The sequence below is a fragment of the Mustelus asterias genome, chromosome 15, assembly GCF_964213995.1.
Source record: "Mustelus asterias chromosome 15, sMusAst1.hap1.1, whole genome shotgun sequence".
Classification (NCBI taxonomy): Eukaryota; Metazoa; Chordata; class Chondrichthyes; order Carcharhiniformes; family Triakidae; genus Mustelus; species Mustelus asterias.
In genome coordinates, this window is record NC_135815.1 from 29,149,348 (window position 1) to 29,174,105 (window position 24,758).

A 24,758-nucleotide genomic window follows, 5' to 3' on the forward strand; every position below is an offset into this window, starting at 1 on the left:
CACCCTAAGGTTGGTGGCATCGTAATACAACCCGTGAAGCAGTGATGTTCTGTTGGCGTGGCTGGATACCCAAGAGATTGTGTGGCTGCTTGAATGCACAGGGCGTTCCAGGGCACAGCAACACTGAATGAAGAGCCTGACACCTCGGATATGGATCTTTGGTGAAGGTTCGAGAGAAAGCACTGTTTGGGAGAAGATTCCAAGGCATGTTTTTCAAGAGTGGAGCCTTGAATACTTCGTGCAAAAGCCAGAGTTACAGTGAGACCAGTTGGCTCAGTGTGACATGCTTCTGGGGGCATTTGAAGAGAAATACACATATGCTACTGGAAAAGGCTAAAAAAGCCCTCAGAATCCTATTAGCTTCAACAAACAAAATGACCAATCCACACAGAGTAGTAGCAATCTACAAACTCAAAAGAATAAATTGCATAGCCAAAACAGCGAATATAAATCAAAGGAAGTGGTGATCAAACTGTAAAATGCTCTGGTCATACCGTTTCTTAAGTACAGTGTCCAGTGCAGGTTACAAAGAAATAGGGGATACATTCAAGCATTAGAGACATTGCACAGAATAGCTATGAGATTGGTCCCCTAGTGTCAGGAGTGTGAAGTTTTAGTCTGGGAAGATTCCATGTTAGAGCTGATCTTATTGAAGTATCTAAATTAGTAAATACCGTGGAAACAGTTGATCTATCTAGAATAATATTTTAAATTCAACTATATGAAAGGGGACACAAGTCCAAGCTAGTACAATATAATGTTATCAGGAAGTTTTTCTTCTTCATATAAAAAGATCAGTACTTAAACTGGGCCTCGAGGCAGAGAGGTGGGAGTGGAAACCCTGGAATTATTTAAACAACAATTAGATGCAGCATACCAATCCATTGTTCTCAAACAAAACAGGTTAAGCCAGTGGGTTACACACTGGCCAATAACAGTCTCTATCTTCATCGTCTAGGAAGCGTGTTCAGGCATTTGAGGTGTGATTACGTACTGCATAAATGCAAGCCTTTATCATATTTTTATGATGTACAAATTAACACATTTGTTATGAGTATGCATTAATATTATTAGAATTTTTGGTCATTAAGTAATTAATCTCCAAGCTTATTTAACTCACCTCTCTAAGCGGGCTCATGGAATACAATTAATCATATATGTAAGAACTACAAAGGATCTGTTACAATAGCAGCTGACATAGTGAATCATACATTTTGGTGGACTGGTTCAAATTATTTGATGTTGTGTCAAACAACAAGAAAAGCATGTATTATTTACCTACACGCGATGTGCAAAAACACTGTAAAGAACTTGATGTGTGTACAGTGAAATAGGTCTCAAACTCCAGGCAGATATATTTACATAGCGACCATAGCTCTACAATGTGATTCCTAAATTTACAATACAACTACATCCAGAAAAGATGTCAAATAACATGGCAAATATACTTTGAAAGACTGTACTTTATTTAATGAACTTAATGTCAAAGTGAGCAAGATAACCTGAGGGTGAGTTTTCCTGGTCTCGTGATGGCAAGCTTGGAGGTGAGGATTGCCAGTAGCCAGGAAATTACAGGATAGGAAGATGTGTTGTGCTGACTCCCTAATGCATTCCCATTGCAGGGGAGCAGGGAGGATGGTCCACAAGACCAGGTTAGGAATTGGGTCAGCTCCCCACTCAGTGGGGGCAGATATCCAAGTATGCTGTTGTTCAAGGTTTATGGCCTCGCCAGTGTTTTGCTGCCAGTGAATTGGCTATGGTACCATAGCCAATACGGCTATGCTGCCAACTCAACTCAGATGGCTTCCTTCCTCAAGAATTGGCCACGCTCCATGCCCCAATGACAGGGCAGAGAGGGGTTTCTAGAGAGTGGGGTTTCTCCTTCATAACAATGGACCTGTTGGTTTATTTCTTCGTTGCTGCGCAGCCCAGAACCAGCAACTTGTCTTAGCAGTGCCTACCTCCCCTGGTGGGTCTGCCGAGGCTGCAGACCTGCTGGCCTCTGATCAGACTGTAGCATTGAGAGCCCATCTTTCATTCTGAATTGGATTGCATACATGAAGGTGGCAATTAGGAGGCTGCCTTCTGGAAGTTTTACTGAATTGGTGTTGTTGCCTGTAAGCATCAGTTGCAACCCTCATTGTCCCCACAGCCTGTGGCAAAATTCTGTTCTTGCAGTACTTTATGCTAGATAATCAAGCAATACAGTAAAATCTATTATTTAAAGAAAACAAGTCTAAGTTTGAGGTAATCCTGAATCTAAATCATCCATTAAAACAAGAGCCATATATAAATATCCAGAAACCAACTTGCATCTTATTTCCTGGGATGAAAGGGTTGTCTTATGAGGAAAGGTTGAACAGGTTGGACATACACTCACTGGCATTTAGAAAAATGAGAGGTGATCTAATTGAATTATATACGTGTGTTTGGCAGGGTGTTTCTTCTCCTGTGGGAATCTAAAAGTTAGGGTACAGATTAAGAATAAGGAGTCTCCCATTTAAGATGGAGGTGAGGAGGAATGTCTTCTCTTAGAGGGTCATTAGTCATTGGAATTCTCTTCCTCAAAGAGCAGTGAAGATTGTCATTGAGTGGTCATGAATATATTCAAGACTGAGTTGCCAGATTTACGATCTACAACGGAGTCTAGGATTATGGGGCGGAGGTGGGAGGGCAAGCAGGATTCTGGAGCTAAGGCCACAATCAGACCAACATGATGTTATTGAATGGTGGAGTAGGTTCAATGGGCCTACTCTTGCCCTATTTTACATAGAAACATAGAAAACTACAGCACAAAACAGGCCCTTCGGCCCCACAAGTTGTGCCGAACATATCCCTACCTTTTAGGCCTATCTATAACCCTCCATCCTATTAAGTCCCATACAATCATCCAGGAGTCTCTTAAAAGACCCTATTGAGTTTGCCTCCACCACCACTGACGGCAGCCGATTCCACTCACCCACCACCCTCTGTGTGAAAAACTTTCCCCTAACATTTCCCCTGTACCTACACCCCAGCACCTTAAACCTGTGTCCTCTCGTAACAGCCATTTCCACCCTGGGAAAAAGTCTCCGAGAGTCCACCCGATCTATGCCTCTCAACATCTTATATACCTCTATTAGGTCTCCTCTCATCCTACGTCTCTCCAAGGAGAAAAGACCGAGCTCCCTCAGCCTATCCTCATAAGGCATGCCACTCAATCCAGGCAACATCCTTGTAAATCGCCTCTGCACCCTTTCAATCTTTTCCACATCCTTCCTGTAATGATGCGACCAGAACTGAGCACAGTACTCCAAGTGGGGACTGACGAGGGTCTTATATAGCTGCATCATTATCCCCGGACTCCTAAACTCAATCCCTCGATTGATAAAGGCCAGCACACCATACGCCTTCTTAACCACCTCCTCCATCTGCTGGGCCGATTTTAGAGTCCTATGGACTCGGACCCCAAGGTCCTTCTGATCCTCCACAGTACTAAGAGTCTTTCCCTTTATATTGTACTCCTTCATCCCATTTGACCTGCCAAAATGGACCACTACGCATTTATCTGGGTTGAAGTCCATCTGCCACTTCTCCGCCAGTCTTGCATCCTATCAATGTCCCTCTGTAACTTCTGACATCCCTCCAGACTATCCACAACTCCACCAACCTTCGTGTCGCCGGCAAACTTACCAACCCATCCCTCCACTTCCTCATCCAGGTCATTTATGAAAATGACAAACAGCAAGGGTCCCAGAACAGATCCCTGGGGCACACCACTGGTGACCGACCTCCATTTAGAAAAAGACCCACCTATACACACTCTCTGTCTCCTTTGGGCAAGCCAGTTCTGAATCCACAGGGCAGCAGCCCCTTGGATCCCATGCCCTCTCACTTTTTCTAGAAGCCTTGCATGGGGGACCTTATCGAACGCCTTGCTAAAATCCATATAAACCACATCTACCGCTTTCCCTTCGTCAATGTGTTTAGTCACATTTTCGAAGAGCTCCACCATCTTATGATCAATAACGATGTAAAGGAACATTACACGTTCATATGTAGTTGAAAGAAGGCCAAATTAATAAATTCACAAAATCTCAAGAATAAGCATTTTGATAAGTATATCTTAAGACTGCAATTTCATTGGCTGTTAAACCACTAAGTGTGATGAGTTTAAAACAATGGTTTTCATTTCCCTGCTCAAGAAGTTATCCCTCTAAACCACCCAAAACATTTTCCTGAGTTTCCTGCTTTATATGAACATATGATCACGAATGGATGACAATCTGGATCAACTGTCTTCATTATAGTACCATGTAACAATACTAGATAATATAATGTTTTCTTTTCAATCACTTTTGGGATTTTTGGCAAGGCTTGCATTTATTGACCTACAAAGCTGATAGCAGGACCCGTCTTTGTACCACTGCAGTCTGTATGACTTTTACTCTTTCCAGTACTTTGAACAAGAACTCACCAAGGCTCCTTAGACAACAGCTTCCAAACCCACGACCGCTACCACTACCACACAACAACTGCAGACACATGGAAACACAACCTGGAAGTTACATCCTAGCCATTTACCACCCTTTATTGCCATTCCTTTACGGTCAAAGTCCTGGAATTCTCCCCCAACAGCACTTGTGTGTATACCTACACCACATTTTAAGAATGCTGCAAATCATCACCTTCTGCAGCATCCCACACATCCCGGACATACTCTTTTCCATCTTCTTCCATCGGGATTCAAGAACAGCTTCTTCCCTGCTGCCATCAGACTTTTGAATGGACCTACCTCGCACTAAGTTGATCTTTCTCTACACGCTAGCTATGACTGTAGCTCTACATTCTGCTCCCTTCCCGTCTCCATGTACGGGGTATGTTTAGTCTGTATAGCGCAAGAAAAAATATTTTTCACTGTATACTGATACACGTGTGACAATAATAAATCAAAAACCTTCTTGAGGGCGATTCGGGATGGGCCAAAAATGTTGGCCGAGCCAGCCACGCTCACGTCCCATGAATGAATTGAAAACAAGATACAATCGGGGGGGGTTTAAGAGTTACTGACATTGGTGGGGGGACTGGAATCACATTTAGATCAAACTGAGTATGAATGGCAAGTTTTCTTCCCTAAAAGGACATTGACGAACCAGTCAGGTTTTTATTTGATAGTATTAGTTTGTCTTTTAGAATGTAATTACATATTCTGCAGAGCCCCAGATCGATTATGTTAAATCGTATCATAACGTCAGTTTCAAATATCGACTTTCCAGTGGCTCCTAATTATTTTACCAATTAAGCAAATTAATTCCACGATCCATTTGTAAAGCAACACATTTTCTGTTGATATTATGCGAAACAGTTGTCCTGTCTGGAACAAAACTGGAACGCAAAACTCTGCAAAAACTGGAGTGGCTTTCGCAGTGAAGTCGTTCATTCCTTTAACGGAATAGTAACTGCCTACAATCTCCAAATACATTTTACAACCGTAATTTGGGTTACTCGCCGACGATCTGTTGCCCTCTTTTTAGGTCAAACCAAATAGCCGACGATCTGTTGCAGCGAAGAGCATTTTTGCATCAAAAGCCAGCCCGAAAAAAAAGACCCATCCATTTTGACATTTAACAGATTTGACACTTGCCAACAAGTAAGTCTCTCTCACCGATGCCTCGATAGCGGGTTCGATCAAAGACTTTCCCACCAAATGAGTCTGTTTGTGTGGTGGTGGGGGAATTGCGTGTCTGCTCTGGTCCGAGGGAACTCCCAAATTGCGTCTTAAACTCATCTTTTCCACCCTGTCCCCCGTGAATGACATCAGATGCAAAATAAATCCTGGGAGGGATGGAAGGGGGGGCGGGGGGGTGGTGAAAAGTACCGAGTACTCACTCTCTCTGGTCAAAACGCCGACACCGCGTCTACTTGATCAAAAGTACCATTCCCTCGCCGTTAGACTTGCGGGACGAAGCGGGTGAGGGAAGCTGCAAGCCTTGTCCTGCCCCCTTGGCTGGCTGACTGGCCGCTCGCGCTCTCCCTGTCTCTCTCTCTCTCTCCATCACCAGGCAACCTCGCGCACCCGGCCAACCGCCCAGAACTTTTCCCACACTCGCGCGCTGTCAGCGCTCGAGCGCGGCCACCTGGAGGAAGGAGCCCGAGCCGCCGATTGACGTGCGCCCCCGCCAATCGCTGAGCGGGAAACCGGCTGCCCGACGTACTTTCTAGCCAATAGGCGCCGAGTGGAGGCGGGACCGCGGGCCAGAGAAGGGACGAAAGGGGGGGGGGGGCGGGGCCGATTCGACGTTTGGACGTGAAGGGCCGCCGATTCGACGTTTCTCCCCTCCCCCATCATCGCTGCCACTGTGGAGGCTTCATATTGTGGCAGCGGATGGAGGACGGGTTCTTTGCAATGAAAGCGCTCTCCTACAATATTGCTTCTAGTTCTTAAACCCATAGAGTGGGCCAGCTCCCTCCCCTCCCCAGCAAGTGGCCACGTTGGTACGGGTGACAGCCCGGATTGACTGCCAACTCCGCTCGCCTTCTTTACCGGCGCTTTTTTTAAAAAGATAATTCGGGGGACGAAGATGGTTCAGAAGAAGAAGAAAGACACCGACGTCGGTCGAGTTGTGCTCGCTGAACATCAGCTTGCGAGGTTGCGATGTGAGTAAAACACGTGCCTTGCTGCAGCAGTAACTGCTGGGTGACAAACACCAGCTTTCTTCAGTGTGGCTGGAGAAGCAAGCTGTTCCTTGGTAGGCCGCATAGGGAACCCAGTGCAACATACATACAGATTAATAAAAACCTTTTGGTCCCTGCCTTGGAGACCAGCAGATGTTGGCGTCCTGATTTAGGATCCGTCCACTGACGAAACAGCAGCACTTTTCAAACCAAGCCGACCTCCAAGAAATCTTAAGTGAAATAAAGTTTATTTTATTTATTAGGTGTCACGTGTAGGCTTACATTAACACTGTAATGAAGTTACTATGAAAATCCCCCAGTCGCCACACTCTGGTGCCTGTTCGGGTACTCTGAGGGAGAATTTAGCGTGGCCAATGCACCTAACCAGCCAGTCTTTCAGACTTGTGGGAGGAAATCAGAGCACCTGCCTGCACCTATGCAGACATGGGGGAGAATGTGCAGACTCGGCACTGAGAGTGACCCAAGCCGGGAATCGAACCCGGGTCCCTGGCGCTGTGAAGCCAGTAAGAAGTCTCACAACACCAGGTTAAAGTCCAACAGGTTTATTTGGTAGCCAATACCATAAGCTTTCGGAGCACTGCTCCTTCGTCAGATGGAGTGGAAATGTGCTCTCAAACAGTGCATAGAGACACAAAATCAAGTTACAGAAAATCAAGTTACAGAATGCTGTTTCTGTAGTGTAGTGGTTATCACATTCGCCTAACACGCGAAAGGTCCCTGGTTCGAAACCAGGCAGAAGCACTCATTGAGCTTCCTCATGTCGCGTAAGGGAAAACTGATTGAATTTAGGGCGGCACGGTAGCACAGTGGTTAGCACTGCTGCTTCACAGCTCCAGGGTCCCGGGTTCGATTCCCGGCTCGGGTCACTGTCTGTGTGGAGTTTGCACATTCTCCTCGTGTCTGCGTGGGTTTCCTCCGGGTGCTCCGGTTTCCTCCCACAGTCCAAAGATGTGCGGGTTAGGTTGATTGGCCAGGTTAAAAATTGCCCCTTAGAGTCCTGGGATGTGTAGGTTAGAGGGATTAGCGGGTAAATATGTGGGGGTAGGGCCTGGGTGGGATTGTGGTCGGTGCAGACTCGATGGGCCGAATGGCCTCCTTCTGCACTGTAGGGTTTCTATGATTTCTATGATTTCTATGAATTAGAATGTGAATCCCTACAGCCAGCCAGGTCTTAAAGGTACAGACAATGTGGGTGGAGGGAGCATTAAACACAGGTTAAAGAGATGTGTATTGTCTCCAGACAGAACAGCTAGTGAGATTCTGCAAGTCCAGGGGGCAAGCTGTGGGGGTTACTGATAATGTGGCATCAATCCAACATCCCGGTTTAGGCCGTCCTCATGTGTGCGGAACTTGGCTATCAGTTTCTGCTCAGCGACTCTGTGCTGTCGTGTGTCGTGAAGGCCGCCTGATGTGAAGCAGCAGTGCTAACCACTGCCACTGTGCTGGCCTGTACTGGTAGCCATGATGTGGAGATGCCCGCATTGGACTGGGATAAGCACAGTAAGAAGTCTCATAACACCAGGTTAAAGTGCTCTGAAAGCTTGTGGCTTGTGCTACCAAATAAACCTGTTGGACTTTAACCTGGTGTTGTGAGACTTCTTACTGTGCTGTACTGGTACCCTCCTCATGTACTGGTACACCAGGGCTACCAGCCTGACCAAATTAGGACAGCCTGATGTAGAACTTTCCTGCAAATGTGTTAAGTGGAATAAAATGCATCGTATCCTGAATCTGTGACACTTGGGGTTCAAATGATGTAATCAGACACTGGTATATAAATCATTAAAAAAAACGCTGGAAAAACTCAGCAGAGATGAGTCACATTGGACTTGAAATGTTAACTCTGTTACTCTCTCCACAGATGCTGCCAGATTTATTCTAGCACATTCTGTTTTTATTTTGGATCTACAATATTTTGCTTTTATTATACTGGTATGAAGCACAAGTGTAGAAGACTGGTTTGGCCTCAACTGGAGTATCTTGTCCAATCCTAGTCATTGTATTTGAGGAATGTGAAGGCCATCAAAAGGGTGCAGTTGAAGATTTGTGAGAATGGTTCCAAGGATGAGGGACTTCAGTTCTGTGAATAGCGGCCCTCCTTGGACAATAAAAGGTTGTAAAGAATTGATAGAGGGGTTCAAAATCATGATGGGCCTGGACAGAGTAGATTGGGAGAAACTCTTCCAATTGGCGGAAAGTCAAGAATTAGAGGGTATCGATTTAAGATGAATGGCAAAAGAACCAAAACCAGCACGAGGAAAAACGTTTTTATGCTACTTGTTGTTAGAATCTAGATTACATTGCAAAAAGGAATTGGATAATTATCTGAAAGTTTAAAAAAAATGCAGCACTACTTGGAAAGGACAGGAGATGGAACCAGCCTTGCTCTTGCAGAGAGCCTGCATGGACATAATGAGCTGAGATGGCCTCTTCTGCTGTAACCATTCCTTGATTTTATAAATATTATTACAAACAGTTTGAGAATTGCTTACATTTATAACGTGCCTTACAATAGTAAATTATTTTAAACTGCAGTTGCCGTTACGTAGGCAGTTGTGGCAGCTGTCTTATGTGTGACAAGATTTAAAAAAAAACAGATGAATGACTCATTAATTTGTGTTGGTAATGATTGGAATTTTTGTCCAACATTCCTCCCTTCAGAACTTGTTAATATTGTTTTGTCATTCCAAATGCACCTGAAACATTAAAACAAACAAGTAGTTCAATGCCACTTCCAAAGGGCAACATGCTGAAAACAAGGCAACCTGACAGTGCCCTGGCTGTTCTGGTTAAATCATATGTCAAGTCTTGTGAGGCTTGGACACAAAATGTTGATAATAGTTGAAATGGCATTATAATTTTTATCCTTTGCAGATGATCATGATATTGCTTCAGGTATGTTTCAGGTCACTACAAATTACCTGAGCTTTGCTGCTGGATTTTATGACATAGTGAACTCCTTGAAGAAGTTGCACATAAAAAGTAATTGGAAAAACTTTTGTGTTTTAAGACTTATCTCTGCAAATAATCTTATGGACTTTGTTGTATTGTGTATCCCTGACTACAATAGATCATTTTGAATAATGCACAGTATTAACAAAATGCTGAACAGCAAGTAAACATGTAAAATACATTTAACCCTGCTCCCCCCCACCCCCACCCCACCCCATTATATTGAAAAAAAATGATTGTTCCCTTTTTCCCCTTAGGTGTAACAACTGGTGAGGAGAATGGTCTTGCGATTCTTCTGCTGGAATGTGCCGAGCTCACTGATGGAATACAACAACTACGGTTATTGAAGAAGGTACAGTCTTAATTGCTCCTTCATTCAGCCTTCATTGCAACCACTTTAGGAGCAACGGTAACGGACAATTATAGTGATAATACGAAAGATATCTTTTATGTTTGCGGAAAGTAATGTTAACTCCTTTCAGCCTTTTCTGTGACTATTTTAAGCAGTTGCTTTTTTTAAAAAAAATGTTAATGGCCTTTCTTAAATCAAAGCCAGTATTCCAATTGCAACACTGTTAAATAATGATCATGTAAATGCAAATCAACCATTGCAAATTTAGCTCAGGAATCTTGGATTAAATGAATGGCTTGTAACAAACTGAAATCTCAAGTCACAAGATCACCAAGGTGCTACTTGTAAAAGATTTTATGACTGTTTCTAGGATTTCTGAGTTCAAGGTCTTCAATCATTTTTGGAATGCACAGTGAGGATGTGTGCATCAGGAGTTTCTGTCGGCATTACCTTAGAAGTTCTCAACTGACATCCAATTACTAATGGTTGTTGGACATTCATTCATGGGTTCCGATTTCACGGACTGAGGATGATCAAATACCCCTTAGATGCCATCCAGTATTTCCATTACTTCCAATACAATTATTTACACTACTGAGATATGCTAAGTCTTTATTCTCCCTCACCATGTCTCATTTCTACCATACTATTAAGAATAACTTTTCCTTTATTCCTAACTGTAAATCCTCTTCTTGCGTGAGGATTTTTAAAAATGCCATAATCATTTCCATTATGTGGAAAAGCAGCGAGAAAAACTAATTGGGATGATGGCAGATGTAAGTTAGCTTGAATGGTTTATTTCTCTGGGATTTGCAAGTTATGTGCCATTCAGCACTTTGGTTTTGGTGACGTTATGCCTCTTCCAATTTAAAAATCTGGAAAGATTTCCTTGGCATTTCATTTACTCGTTAAGTGAAACTGAGCCAAATTTGATTTCAATGCACCTGTCAGTGGCTTTTATTGTACTGTTGAAGCTTCAGTTATTATTTTTGTAAAACAACTATAATTTCCACAAATAATCATTTTGTATGTTTCTTCTTTGAATTTCAGATTGGCTCTTTGTTACGGAAACTTGGGGAAGACTCTGTAAATGATTCACAGATTGACATTTGTTTAGATATATTGGTTAGAATTTATTGGAATCTGGAATCCAGAAGCCCCTTGAAAAGAGCAATAGCAAGGTACCTCCTGTTTTCAGTGTGTTTACCAGCAAAATGATTCTGTTTAGATCTGCTTAGTCAATAAATACACAGTCTGGTGTGATATGAACCATGGGAGGAAATCAGGATTTTTACATCTTTCTAATCCTATGAAGTAATTTCTTAGAACAAAGTCCCATTGATGCCTCTGGTATTACAGCCTCGTTCTCCTGCAAGGCACCCATGTCTTTCATTTTATTCCTAAGACCCCCTAGAATTCATATACGAACTGTTTTTCTCACATCCTTAAATTGAGTTTGTCATTATTTCTTTTTTTGGTAATCACCTCTTCATCTTCCTACATCTCCCGCTATCTTTAAGGCCTGAAACCCAGCTCTTCGATCAAGCTTTTGGCCACCTTAAATGGCTCAGTGTCAATTTTTATCTTATTATGCTCCTGTGGAGCACTTTGGCATGATGAAAGTAGAAGTTTAGTACAATGGTTTGTTTCAGTATCAAAAGTATTATTTTTCTAAATATTTGGATGGAAGTTGGTTAATATGCTAAATGGAAGTTGTTTGCCATAGAGTCTAAACAGTTCACCACTGATACAGAAGTAAAATACTATCCATTCTGGAAATCTGAAATAAAAACAGAAAATGCTGGAAAAACTCAGTGGGTCAGGCAGCATCTGTGGAGAGAGAAATAGGAGTTAATATTTCAGGTTAATATTCTTACTTCAGATGTTTCTGTTCTGATGAAAGGTTGTTGATCTGAAATGTTGGACGGAATCTTACCACCATTCATGCCGGCGGGATTTTCCCCATCCCGCCGTAGTGAACAGAGATTTGGCTGGTCACCAAATTCTCTGATTTCCCTATAGCGGAAGCATGGCGTGAGCAGGAAGTAAGACCCCATCCGTTATCTCTGTTTCTCACTCTACTAACGCTGCCTGAACTTGAGCATTTCAGAATTTTCTGTTTTTATTATGTATGTAATTGATCACTTTGCCTTGTAATTAAGAAAAAAATAATTTGTGCGATTGTGTTAAAAAGTTATTTGATTGCTGTCTGTGGGCAAACAATGGGAGATCAAAAGATAAAGAAACTGGCAGATAGGCTTTTTGAAGTTGGAAGCAAGGTTTTAAAACAAGAATTCTGGAGATTTTTGCCAGGCTCAAAATCAAATGCTGGAGAAAAGTTGGAAAACATATTTTTGAAGTCAGCTTACTGACATGGGGAAGCGTGGCATGTTATTTTGCATAATTATGCATATATACATTGTACTATTTGACTATATGTTAATTGTATTAATTGAGAATAAGCATGTACGTGGTTGAGGGCATTCATTGGATAGCCATTTGAGCATGTATAAAAAGTCACTTAATGACACAGAAGTGAGTCAAGCTAGGAGGAATATACCTGTAATGATTCACTCTGAATAAACCAATACCAAGTTAAGATTGGCTCTGGTTTCTTCCTTCACCACTGCTATCAGTTATGTAATGGTGTATCCCATCATGACTGCCATTTCGAATGTTCACTTTACTGTAAAATAGTGTCCAACTTGAGTCGCAACATATATACGACCAATAAGCATATCTAGTCTAGATCATACGAATATGCTAGTGTTATGTCTCTGGGCCCATGTGCAAGAAGATATAGGAGTTACTTCCATTAAATGTATTGCTTTCAGTTCACCTATGGGGGGTAACTGATACCAATGTATTGAGCAAATGTATATTCTGAAGTTGGAATCATTGTCATATTTGCGTTGTCTTCAGGAATGAGTGTTAACTTAATGCTTACTTTTCCAACCATGTCTAGTTTGTCAGAAATTTTCATTGTTCATGTGACTTTGAATTACGTTTTAGTGGAAGATTGTCAGGGGTTATATTATGTGTGGTTTGGAAAGTTCTACTTAAATTATATTTCCACCTTGAACCTAGAGTATGCTAATATTTCTTCCATCAGTAAGTAATGTAATTTCATCATTATTGCGCCCAACTTAATTTTAATTTATGGTTTCTATTTGATACATCTAATATAATGTACATTGTTGTCTAGTTAAAACGATACAAATAATTTCATGGAAATCCCTTGTGCAATGGCAATGTTTGTGAAACCTCTTGAGTTGTATCTTGTGCAGTGGCTTCCACATAAAGTAGGCTTCGTGCTGCATTTAATATTTAAAAATGAAAAACACCCACACCAAGACTTATTTTTAATATTTTCACACAAAGGCTTAACTAAAACTCAACACTAATGTTCTTTTGCAGTGCACTGAGTGGCATTCCTGAAAAGCTCAAGGAAGAAGTGATTAGCTGTCTCATCAATTGCTTGAGGGAAGAACTGTTGACAGTGGATAAATCCCATGTTAGGAAGGTGATTGATTCCATTGCAGCATGTATGGAGAATTTTAGCGTGGGTAAGATTGATCAAGTATATGAGCTTGAAACATTTTATTTTCAGGACTTTGTTAATGACCTTGTTAAAAGTTGAAGCTCCTTCTACATCTTGTGTTCTTTGTTTGGTATGCACTTGTGCGTAGGCTGGAATTCTCTGCCCATTCTCACCCTGCTGCCAGTGAGCATTCGCTGTGGCGGCACCAGAGAATCCCAGCTGTGGGCGAGGTCGGAGTATTCGGCCCTTAGCCTCCTGCTAACTTCCATGCATTAAGTAGTCCATCATGTTTGTATTGGTTCTTTGCTTGAAGCATTTCAAAACAACTCCTACTGTTCTACATTTATCTTTATATTCTGGATCTTTTCTTGAATCAAATATTTATCCAGTTTTACTCAGAAATGTAATTATCTCTGACTCTTAATACTCGGTGATAAAGCAGCGTGCTGTGTGGATGACTTTCCCCACTCCTTATTCTGTCTGTGATAATTTAAAATTAATCATTCCAAATCACTTCCCAACCAATGGAAATTTTTTTTCTTATTTCTTCTATCATAAAGTAGTTAGATTTTGTCAGGGTTTATATTGTAAAAATCTGCAGGTTTCAGAGAAGTAAAAGACTGACCTGAGCTTTTGGACAAGAACAAACGGGAAATTGCATGACAAGATTTGACATTTTTTATTTCTAATTGTGGTACATGTTCAATAAAGTAACCACTCCAATTTGGTTTTCTGCCTTCACAGGTGAAAAGTGCATGCAGTATCTTTATCTGGAGGGTAGGTTGTTGTGTTTTGTATTTTTGATTTGAAAATTATGTCTTATACATTTCCATTTAATTTTGTTGCAATCATCCCACTTTCCTTGAGGACTGCACTTAGTCTTGACTCTCCATGTGCATTATAGTATGAGTCTTGTCTTCAATCTCAAACTGATTAATTTAAACAAGTTTGCTGTTGGTTCAATTAGCTAACTCTGATGTTTGTGAGCACTAATGTACAGTTGATTAAGACAAATTGAAATGCTTTACTTTTGGGGGGGGAAAAAATTGATTTTGTAACAAATTTGTGTTTTAATAGCTTAGAGATTTCAGTGACATTAATTGTTTATTGAAGCAGTGTGAGAATTGTTGTTTTATGGAAATTGACTCACACTATCGTATTTCTACTTGTGCAATAGCTACTTGTAATCTGAATTGGATATCCGTGTCTTTTGTGTCCTTGGTTCTTCAATCTCTCTGAAAGAGTACTGCTAGCAAAGGCAAATTTTGATTGAATTGGAAACTGCTTAATTTCACAGTAAGGTGAAATGTATAGAATAATAGATATAATCAGTTGCTTTCTTCAAACAATTCCACTTGTATCTCCACAATTAAACCAAATAAAGAACACACAATTCTGGTAGCAAGGAAGACGCACTGTCTATTGGCTTGGTCTTTTGCAACCTTATGCCATTTGCAGCGACCATCTTCAAAAACCTGACTCTCCCTCCTTGGTGCCTGTGTTTTGTTCTTAAAAGCCCCTCTATCTTGTTAAAAACAATGTCTGTCTCACAGACTGATCAATGGGCTTTCAAACGCTAGTAATAAATTCCTTCCTGAATCTTAATGCATTATTTGTTGTATAAGGTCTGGGAGAAATAACCATGTTTAACTATCTTTAACCTGGCAGCCTTTAAAAAAATTAACTTAGGAATATGCATTATTCATTATTTAAAGAAACAGTATTAGAATTAGCATTAGTCTACTTATATTCAAATTCATTCTGTGAAAAAAATGGTCACAAAGTCCAGAAATGTGACTGGTTGCAGATTAAGGTGAAACTAACTGAGGTAATTTGTAAAATTGCTTTTGTAACTTTATTTCATTTTACTTTGTAGTTCTTCAGTTTCTGCATACCACATTAGTGGATTTTAAGCTGCAAAATAAGTGAGTATTTCTAAAATTTAACTTTGTTCAGGGTTGCAAATGTATTGAGACTTCAAATTATGTTAATTAAGCAAAGTTATTTGAGGATTGTAAATTTTTTTTATTCATTCATGGGACATGGGCGTCACTGGCTGGGCTCAGCATTTATTGCCCATCCCTAGTTGCCCTTGGAGGGCAGTTGAGAATCAACCACATTGCTGTGGCTCTGGAGTCACATGTAGACCAGACCGGGTAAGGACGGCAGATTTCCTTCCCTACAGGACATTAGTGAACCAGATGGGTTTTTCCGACAATCGACAATGGTTTCATGGTCATCAGTAGATTCTTAATTCCAGATATTTTTTATTGAATTCAAATTCCACCACCTGCCATGGCGGGATTCGAACCCAGGTCCGCAGAGCATCAGCTGAGTTTCTGGATTAATAGTCTAATGAAAATACCACTAGGCCATTGCTTAGCGGTATTATCGTTTTGCTTGCACTGATGGCACATGTAAGCATTTGGCTCGAGTAGTAAACAATGCTGTATTTTCATGACCTCAGGTGGGCTGAATATTCATTTTATTTAGAGCTTCCATTATTGAGAAAATCCCAAAGCCAATAATTGATTACAGTTCATTCTATCAGGAACAATGTTACACATTTAATTGTTTCAATGTTGCCATTGCTGCTCAATGAGTCCACCCGATTCTACAAGCTGGATGGATGTCCAAGCACCAGGAGTTCTGCTTGTAGCTCAAACAATTCTGTTTTCTTGTGCAATGTTACTATGCCATTGTGGTTATTATAAGAGCTTTGAGTAACTGTGTGCTTTTCACATGTCAAAAACATTGCCATTTGTTGCACTAATCATACTTAAGGTCAAATCTCAAATGGATTTGTCACAAAGACAGGGAATTGTGACTGAGTGAGATCTATGTTTAACTTCACCAGCTAACCAAAAACATTGAACTGTTTAAAGAAGACTTTTTTTTAATACAAGAAAATACTGACCAAAGAAAGCTACCATAAAGCACTTGATATCTGGTATTGTAAGTTGACCACTTTTCTGTATGGATTGCAGTGCAGACCTGCCCTGACATAGTGCATGGAATTTCACACCTGGGGCGGGGCTGTCAGGGTTTACTTCAAAATGGAGTATTGAAAGGAAGGTATTAAAAATGCAAAGTCCTGGACTTTAATCAACTGTAATTCTGTCAAGACAATTGGGAACTGTTGGCTCACCAGAATATACACCTAACAGACACTTAGAGCTCCCCTGTGCGGGATGAAATAAAAATGAGTCAAACGTTTCTGAGATGAAGCATTAAAATGTGACTACTTGTTCTCCAGTAATGACTACCTCCAGCATGGAAATTGATCCCTTTGGAAAATACAAATACAACAGTTTTTGTTAAGAACTGTTTTATCCAAGTCAGAGTTTGAGAGGAAAAGTCATCGGAAGAGTAAAAAATACTGCTGAAGAGAGCAATAAGGAATCTCTCTCTCTTTAAGTGATGCAAACCTTATGTCTTAACAGTCTAAAAACCATTCACAAGAGGGGGGTGTGACGTTTCATCCTCTTGGGGGGGGGTGGGAGAAGGGGGGGATGTGACGTTTCGTCCTCTTGGGGGGGGGGGGGGGGGGGTGACGTATCATCCTCTTGAGGGGGGGGGGTTTCCGCTGCCAGTCGCCAGTCTGCGGCCGATCACTCTTCCCCACCGGAGGAACGATTCCCTCCGCCGGAGTGGCTGCATACTTCAAACACCAAGACTGTCATCATTCACCTCAGCGGAACACAACAGTGCCACACTTTCTTTGCACCATCTGTTCAGGGCACTGATGCAGAATGAAACGACCAGGGTAAATGCCAAAGACTAAGTAGATTGGTGATATGAGCCATGTTCGTCCCGAAGGAGTAAATAGAAGGATAAATAATCTTGAGTTATTCATTTGGATCTGAGTTGTCTCTTGGTACCCCGGCGAGGATGGTGTTTTTTTTTGCATTGCTGAAGCAGCTTTACATTGATAATTCCCACTGCTTGTTTAAGTTCACTCAGTTGACCAGTGGAACGCTGAGGTGAATGATGACAGTCTTGGTGTTTGAAGTATGTGGCCACTCCGGCGGAGGGAATCGTTCCTCCCGTGGGGAGGAGGGATCGGCCGCAGACTGACAGCGGAACCCCCCCCCCCTCAGAGGATGATACGTCACCCCTCCCCTTCTCCCACTCCCCCCAGAGGATGATACGTCACACCAGCCCCCCCCCCCCCCCCACCCCGGCCAATCAGAGGATGATCACCAGAGAGCCGCTCTCTCCGCTTTCTGCTTTTTTTTTCTTTCGCGCCCGGGCGCGCAGTGTCAAATATTTTTCGAACTGCGTGTGCGCAGTTCAGAGCTCTGATCGGTCCGCCAGCGCTAAGCTCCGCCCACAGTGCGAATCGGACCGGAGCCGGCAAAACGCGTATGGGCGCGCTGGAAAGAGGATTCCAGGCGCGGATCTATTTGACGCCCGGATTCGGCACTTAGACTCAACACGGTAAAATTCCCCCCATTGTGTATTTCCATTGGAAAGAACCTCAGGAGAAACTCTTCAGGGACAATCTTAGCTTCTTGTCCCGCTGGCTGATGGGGGCAGGAGGGTGTGAAAAATCGGGTCCATGCCCAATTTCTTGCCTCTTTCTCTCTCGAGCTTACCGGCATTGGATATCCAGCATGGGTGCAAGGTTATACTCAATATTTAAATCTAGTTAAATACAAATTTAAATATTACAAATGAGCCCGGGATGCAATCGTCCGGGCTCACTTGCCTTAGTGGCCTCATCGGTGAAGGTCCTCACCAGCGAGGGTCACGTATGGTCTCCATCAACGGGGACCTGTCATGATGGCTTTGCTGGTAGGACTGGAGGTTGTTGAGGCTCCTCCGGGAAGTCAGGGGCATAGGGGTGCCCCTTGGATTGTGCCTGCCTGGCATTGCCAGTCTGGCACTGCTCGCTTGGCACACTGGCAGTGCCCAGGGGGCAAAGCCTGAGGGATTGGGGCCGACTGGGAGGGTGTGGGCCCTGAAGTTACCCAAGTTTGTGGTCATTTAAGATGAGCTTTCCTTCCTTCTACCACAGTAACCTTTGATCTAAAACACAGTGAAGCATTGTCTAGAAATTTAGCATCTTTCACTTTTTGATTCATAAAACTTTTGCAGACTCACTATTATATTAGATATTTATTTTGCCAAAAATCATCATTGTTTAAGCTGTATCTTTGGTACTGAAGCTGACTGATCTTTAATTTTGCTTTAGGAAGCTTGGCGGACAACACATCCTGCAAAACAAGCTGATGCATGATTCACTGGTAGCCTTGAAAGCTGTAATGATCCTTGTTCAAAAGGTTCAACAGAAAATACATGACGTTTTCAGCAAAAATGCTGAGTCATCTCTCTGGGAAGCTATGTGTGGGCTACTGACATGCTTTATTGAAATACTCCTAGATGGTAAGCTTTTGGGAAATTACTGTTGGACGAAACATTCTCTCCTTATAGTTCAATTGCCAACAAATGCTTTTTTTCCCCTCGTTAAAAGATAATTTACTACAGATGTAAAAGGCTAGTTGCATATTTTTGGCCGTGCCATGTCCCTTCCCTTCCTTTCCTTTCAGTTTCTCAGAATGTCAATCTTTTCTACCATTCAGGAGATTTCTTACAGACTGTCCAGAGTACAGCAGGGATGGCTGCACTTCTGTTTATCAAGACTATTGTGGACTGTGATGAACTGTTGCCAAAGTTGGTGAGTGGGAGTTCCCTTTGGAAAGATTGAAGTTCATTTTTGTCTGTTTGACCTGAAGCTCTGGAAGATGATCATTGATCTTACCATGTTGTTCTGAAAAGGATATGACATGATTAAGTTTTTTCCTATATTGAAAATGAAACATTGCTATAGACTCGGAATATCATCGCCAGTTAAGTATTAAGGAGACTTCAGCCCCAGGCCCGCTGATAGGATTTAAATGATATTAAAATGATCATGTAAATAATCCTTGCACCTCCCCACTGATTTCCGGCGCAGAGCGGACACCGCTGGAAATCCAGCGCTGGGAGATGCAAGCAGAGCGCGAATCCCACAAATCGGCCAACACGAGAATCTCCCGGCCCGCTGTGCTAAAACATTAGTGCAGCGGAATGGGAGAACCGTGGCCGCGATGTATGAAACCCAAAAATACATTTCTGATGACAATTTGGAAAAATTCAGACAGATTGGATTCAAATATGCACAACTAATTATCTGAGGGCCTCCAACTGTATACACTTAAACTGTAATTTATACAGTTAACCCAGAGAAATTATTTCCCTGGCTGTGACCTCCGAACTGGCTACCTCTATGCTATTGGAATGGTGGCCTATAATATTGCTGACCCAGTGGCAGAGCTAGGAGCTGCAGAGCCTCTTTCTCTCCTGGAGAGGTATGCACTGATGAGGCAGGTATTTAATTATTTAACAGAGGGAAGTAGAGGGGAAATACCTCCATTTGGATTGTTGGGATGCTGGGATGTATTTTGATGTTGATAAGGTTGGAAAATTGACCCTAATTATGGCTTTAAGTAGGTAATTTAGCTGCCTTCCTTTGTGATGCGGGCAGCTGACCCACATTACTACGTGCTCTGGGAAATTTCCCTGCTGGAGGAGTGCGTCAAGCAGCTGTCCTGATGTGGGTCCCCTCAATTACCGCCAAACCTGCCACCACTGGGTCGGGAAATTTCTGTCCCTAAACCTTTATCATCGGCTGAGCTTAATAATACCTTGCAGTAACTGAATAACTTTACATATTAACTTGGAATCAAATCCTATTTAAGGAGCTTCATTGTACCAGAGCATTCTATTTGAAACAATATATGGGATTCAGCATGATTAAAAATACAAGGGAATACTGTGGATAAGTAGGCGAGATGGACTGAAGGTCTTCTGTTGCCTGAAATTGTTGTGGTGATTTTAATCCCCAGAGTAGGTCGGGAAGGGGGTAGAGGTGTTAAAAATAAAAACTTGAGCAGCCTGATCCCTACCTGGCTCTAACCTTTTAACTGGGTGTACTGTTGGCTACCTGCCCTCAGGGGGAGAGTTGGTCGCTAAAATATTTTAGAACTTTCAGCATGAATGGAGATCCAGCCTTTTTGTGCAAATACACTGTTGGTCTCACCATTGTCCTAAATGGCTCATTCTCATCTCCACGCCAATATCAGCTTGCATTTCCAGCAAGTTACATCACAAAAGATGTTGGGTGGAGGACAGAGTTTAGCTAACAGCCTATGTTGTGAGATGCCCTACTTGAACAAGATTGATCCAATTTTTTTTAAATAGTTGATTTTTATATCTTAATTGGTTCACATCTTTTCTCTTTTGAAGGTTCATGATCTGCTTTTTAACTCCACACAAAGAGCTCATAATGTACCAGAATGGCTAATTCAGAGCTGCAGGAAACTTTATAATGCTGTACCTCCTGATGGTGCAGTTCTTTTCCTAAGCCAAGGGTCTCTGGCAATGTTGGACTGGAGAAGTGGAAGAATGAGAGATAGTGGTGAACATTTACTATTAGATATATTGACTGTTCTCCTGTCACTTAACACACGGTAAGCAACGGGTAGATCAGTTGTGTTCTAAAGTCAAGCACTATCCAGGTGTGTTGTTGGATTTGCAGGGCTCCTTTTTTAAAGAAAATATTTGCCCATCACTCCTTAAGACCTTCCTCTTTGATCAAACTGCTATTCTGCACTAATATCATTCTAGTTTGATGTCAAATTTTGCATGACACTCCTGTGAAACATCTTGTGATGTTTTACTGAGTTAGAGATGATATAAGTACAAGTTGTTGTCAATAGTGAAATCTTATTTGATGCTTTAAAATAGCATGCTAAGAGGAATTTTGTTGTATTAAAAGCCACATTGCTGTAGATGCACTTGCTGAAGCAGGTTACATTTTTGTGATGACAGGCTTTCATCTGTCCGAGGTTAAAGTTACTAGAAATTGTATTAGGCTAATACAAAGCAGTGCCAATGTGATGGCAATATCACAATTAATTAATTCCACTAGCTGTCTTTGCATAGAGTGCAGCAGTTCAAGAAGGCAGCTTGTCACCACCGCCTCCAAGGCAATTAGGGATGGCAATAAATGCTGGCCAAACTAGATGCTCACATTCCATGAATAGTTCTTTGAAGTACTTGCTATTTTTCCACTTCAAATTTAATGCATTGTCCTCCTACTTATTTTAAAATAAGCTAAAATGCTATTTCTAAATATACATGTTTTGAATATATTTTTGAAGGCCAATGTTCCATAATTTCTCCAGAGTATGAACTTCAACAAATCTATGGTCTAATTTAAAGCCTTCGAACATTTATTTTGAATTTATAGTTGGTTCATACAAAATGATCCATTTTAGGTCTCACTGGGTCATTTATTGTGATTTTAAGTTTAATCCTATGGAGGCCATTTATTTTGTTGTCTTTCTCCACTTGCCTGCACAAACCCTATTAATTCAAGGTAACCAAATTCTGCACCGAACTCGTCCTTGGTTAATGCACCAGGAGTCCTACCTGAGAAATGTTTTGTGCCATTTGCAATTTCTCCTCTTTTTCTTCTGAAGACCCAGCTGAGATTGATGAGACTGAATCTCTAATGAATGTCAAATTTTAAAAATCAGTCAGAATTATGATTTGAATTCAATCAAAGTTCGAGTCAATATTTTGATTTCTATATTTATTTCAGTATCAAGCCCTGGTCCAAATAATTGGCTTTTTATTATTATTCTTTATTCTTCCTCCTATCCCAATCAAGGAGGAGAAAATTGGGATGTACCTCAACTTAATTTTGCAAGTGCAGCTCTGGAAAAATACATCAGTTTGATCTATTTTTCAAAAATGTGAGCTTTTTGCAAGGAAAACAAACAGCAGAATCATGACTATGAAATGCATAAGCTATTGCCCTCTATTTCGAGGGTGTAAAATGTAAATTGATGTGCAAGGACACCAGACTTTACAGTTTAGTTTTGCCTTGTTTTGGTAGACATCTTGGAGCTGATTGTTATGTAATGGTGATAGTGAGGTCTAAATGTTTTAAAATGGGTTTATCCCTGCCAGACTGAGTATTCAGATTTGCTTGGTAAGCCTACTTACGTAATTATTTATCAATTCAACTACAGATGCACACAAGTAAATTTTCCCGTGGAGGGAGTGTCTAGCAAAGGGGAATGCAACTGAGGGAGACAAAAAAAAGACATTTTAAGAAAGGCTAATCTTAATCATTAGCAGCTTTTGCCTAGTTTGAAGGGCCAAGGGATTAAGAAGTGAGGGAAGAATTGAAAAGAATATGAACTCAGGTTTGTGTCGGAATGTCAGTGACGAAGCACTCCTGTGCACAACTCCTATTTGATAACTGTTGAAGTTAAGCCGGTGCTGTTTGAGATATTTGCAAAGAGGGTCTCCATGTACCTCTGCACAACTCCATCCCCAATATCTGTATGTTTGGAACAAGATAGAGATAGGTTTTTAGCTAATACATACAGCACTGGTTGTGCCATTGCTATAAATCCATGTCAGAAATACATAGCTTTTTGTCAGATGGTATGCATTATACTTGGTTTCTGCAAGTCAGGACCATATAAACACCATTCCTGTCATTGCTAGATAGATGTGATATTACCTACAAACGAATGGTTGCTATTGTATGAACATACATGCAGCCTGACCTCTCTGACATCTGCTCGGCGGTGCTCCTTTTTTTAAGCCAAGCACCCGAGATGAGAAGCTCCTTTAGAAAATCTTTTACTGCCAACAAGTGTGCCAGGGACAAAAATTGTCAATATAAAGGCTCATAAGGAGGCAAGAGGGAGAAAGAAAAGCAAAGCTGTCCAGAACTGACCAATGCATTGCTTTAGATCTGGAAGCCTGTTATAAACAGGTTTTGTTTCAAAGTGACATGGACTTGGTATAAAGACTGGAAAAAGATATAGGAATCTCTTATTATTTCAAGCAGAAGCTTTTTCAGTGGCACATCAGAGATGTATGTTGTATGCAATAGAGGTGGACACCCAGCATTCTGGTTCTCATCACTCTTGTCAGTCCATGAACTAGCACACCCTGGGTATTAAGGATAGGAAAATGGGCCCCTCAGTTGCAGATTTATTGGCTTTCTGCTTGTTTCAACAAATCTCCTGGGTGTTAAGATTTCGTCTGATGAATTGCGTATAGTATATGGACTGTGCTGCATAGTATTTCAGTACTGTGAAGGTTGTGCTTCTACTTTGTTCTTGTTTCAGCTTAAAGGAATCCAGTATGGCAATGTCGGTTTCCAGAAATCTAAGTCTTTGGACAATATCTGCACTCGATGCCCTACATTCGGACTCATGCTCTCAATATCTGAAAAATTCTCTAAATGGAAACTCTGAAGCCATTCAAAAGCTGCTGGAATACATATGGACACATTGGGAGCATCCTTTGGATGGCGTGAGACATCAGACTAAAACTATTTTTAAAAACATTTTAAAAATTCACCAGAAGACCATTGATGGTTTCTGTGGAATGACAGATCCTTTCTTCTTAAATATGACACACAGCTTCTTGAGTCTGGAATGGCACATCAAAGGAAAATACATCTCACTAGGTTGTTTAGTGGAACATTTGGGCACTGAATATATACTAACTGTGGATGATACTGTTCCGAAACAAGTTCTAGGGGTAATGCTTGAACAATCTCTAGCAACATATGCAAGTGACCTATTGGAAAAAATGTTTGTGAGTCATAAAAATCAGTTGATGTCTTCGTCCCAGTCTGGTAATTGGATGAAACTATGGCATGAAACTTGGATTTCTTCATTTCTCACGATACTGTGTGAGGAAAAACCCAGCCGAACAACATACCTTATTGAATACCATCTCCCCAGACTATTGAAGTGCAATCCTGACAGCCTGACTTGTATGATCAAAGAGCTTCAGTCTTCTGACAAACCCAGCAACATTGGTGAGTAGGAAAGAGGAACAATAGCAATGGGATTTGACCTGGTTGAATGATTTATGAATGTTTGTTGTCTATTATCCTGCAGATTAACTGGTGGAGTTTTTAAATTCTAAAGCACTAATCTGCATGCTTTCCTTCTTATATTTACTGTTGTGCCAAAATCTGAATGATTGAGATGGGGAATAACCTCATAGAAGCATCAAAAGTTTACAGCACAGGAAAAGGCCATTTGGCCCATTGTGTCTGCAGCAGCCAAAAAGCGAGCCATCCAGCCTAATTCCATTTTCCAACATTTGGTCCATAATCATGCAGGTTACAGCACCTGAAATGCATAACCAGAG

At 41.5% G+C, this 24,758-nt stretch overlaps 1 protein-coding gene and 1 non-coding gene across 3 annotated transcripts in view; both read left to right on the plus strand.

Annotated features, from left to right (window-relative positions):
* The first annotated feature begins 6,232 nt into the window (after positions 1-6,232).
* Positions 6,233-24,758, plus strand: part of thada (THADA armadillo repeat containing) — a 330,756-nt gene continuing 312,230 nt past the window's right edge. For both annotated transcript variants that reach the window (XR_013499627.1, XM_078229694.1), the window contains exons 1-10: positions 6,233-6,636; positions 9,885-9,979; positions 11,030-11,160; positions 13,397-13,545; positions 14,265-14,297; positions 15,397-15,445; positions 18,718-18,908; positions 19,106-19,200; positions 20,811-21,034; positions 23,720-24,420. Coding sequence is in view for 1 of the 2 variants with exons in the window: in XM_078229694.1 (XP_078085820.1) it covers positions 6,561-6,636; positions 9,885-9,979; positions 11,030-11,160; positions 13,397-13,545; positions 14,265-14,297; positions 15,397-15,445; positions 18,718-18,908; positions 19,106-19,200; positions 20,811-21,034; positions 23,720-24,420 (1,744 nt within the window). In the remaining variant the exon portion in view is untranslated. The remainder of the gene's footprint in view (positions 6,637-9,884; positions 9,980-11,029; positions 11,161-13,396; positions 13,546-14,264; positions 14,298-15,396; positions 15,446-18,717; positions 18,909-19,105; positions 19,201-20,810; positions 21,035-23,719; positions 24,421-24,758) is intronic.
* trnav-aac (transfer RNA valine (anticodon AAC)) lies at positions 7,344-7,416 on the plus strand. The gene has a single exon. It is a non-coding gene; the product is annotated as a tRNA-Val (tRNA).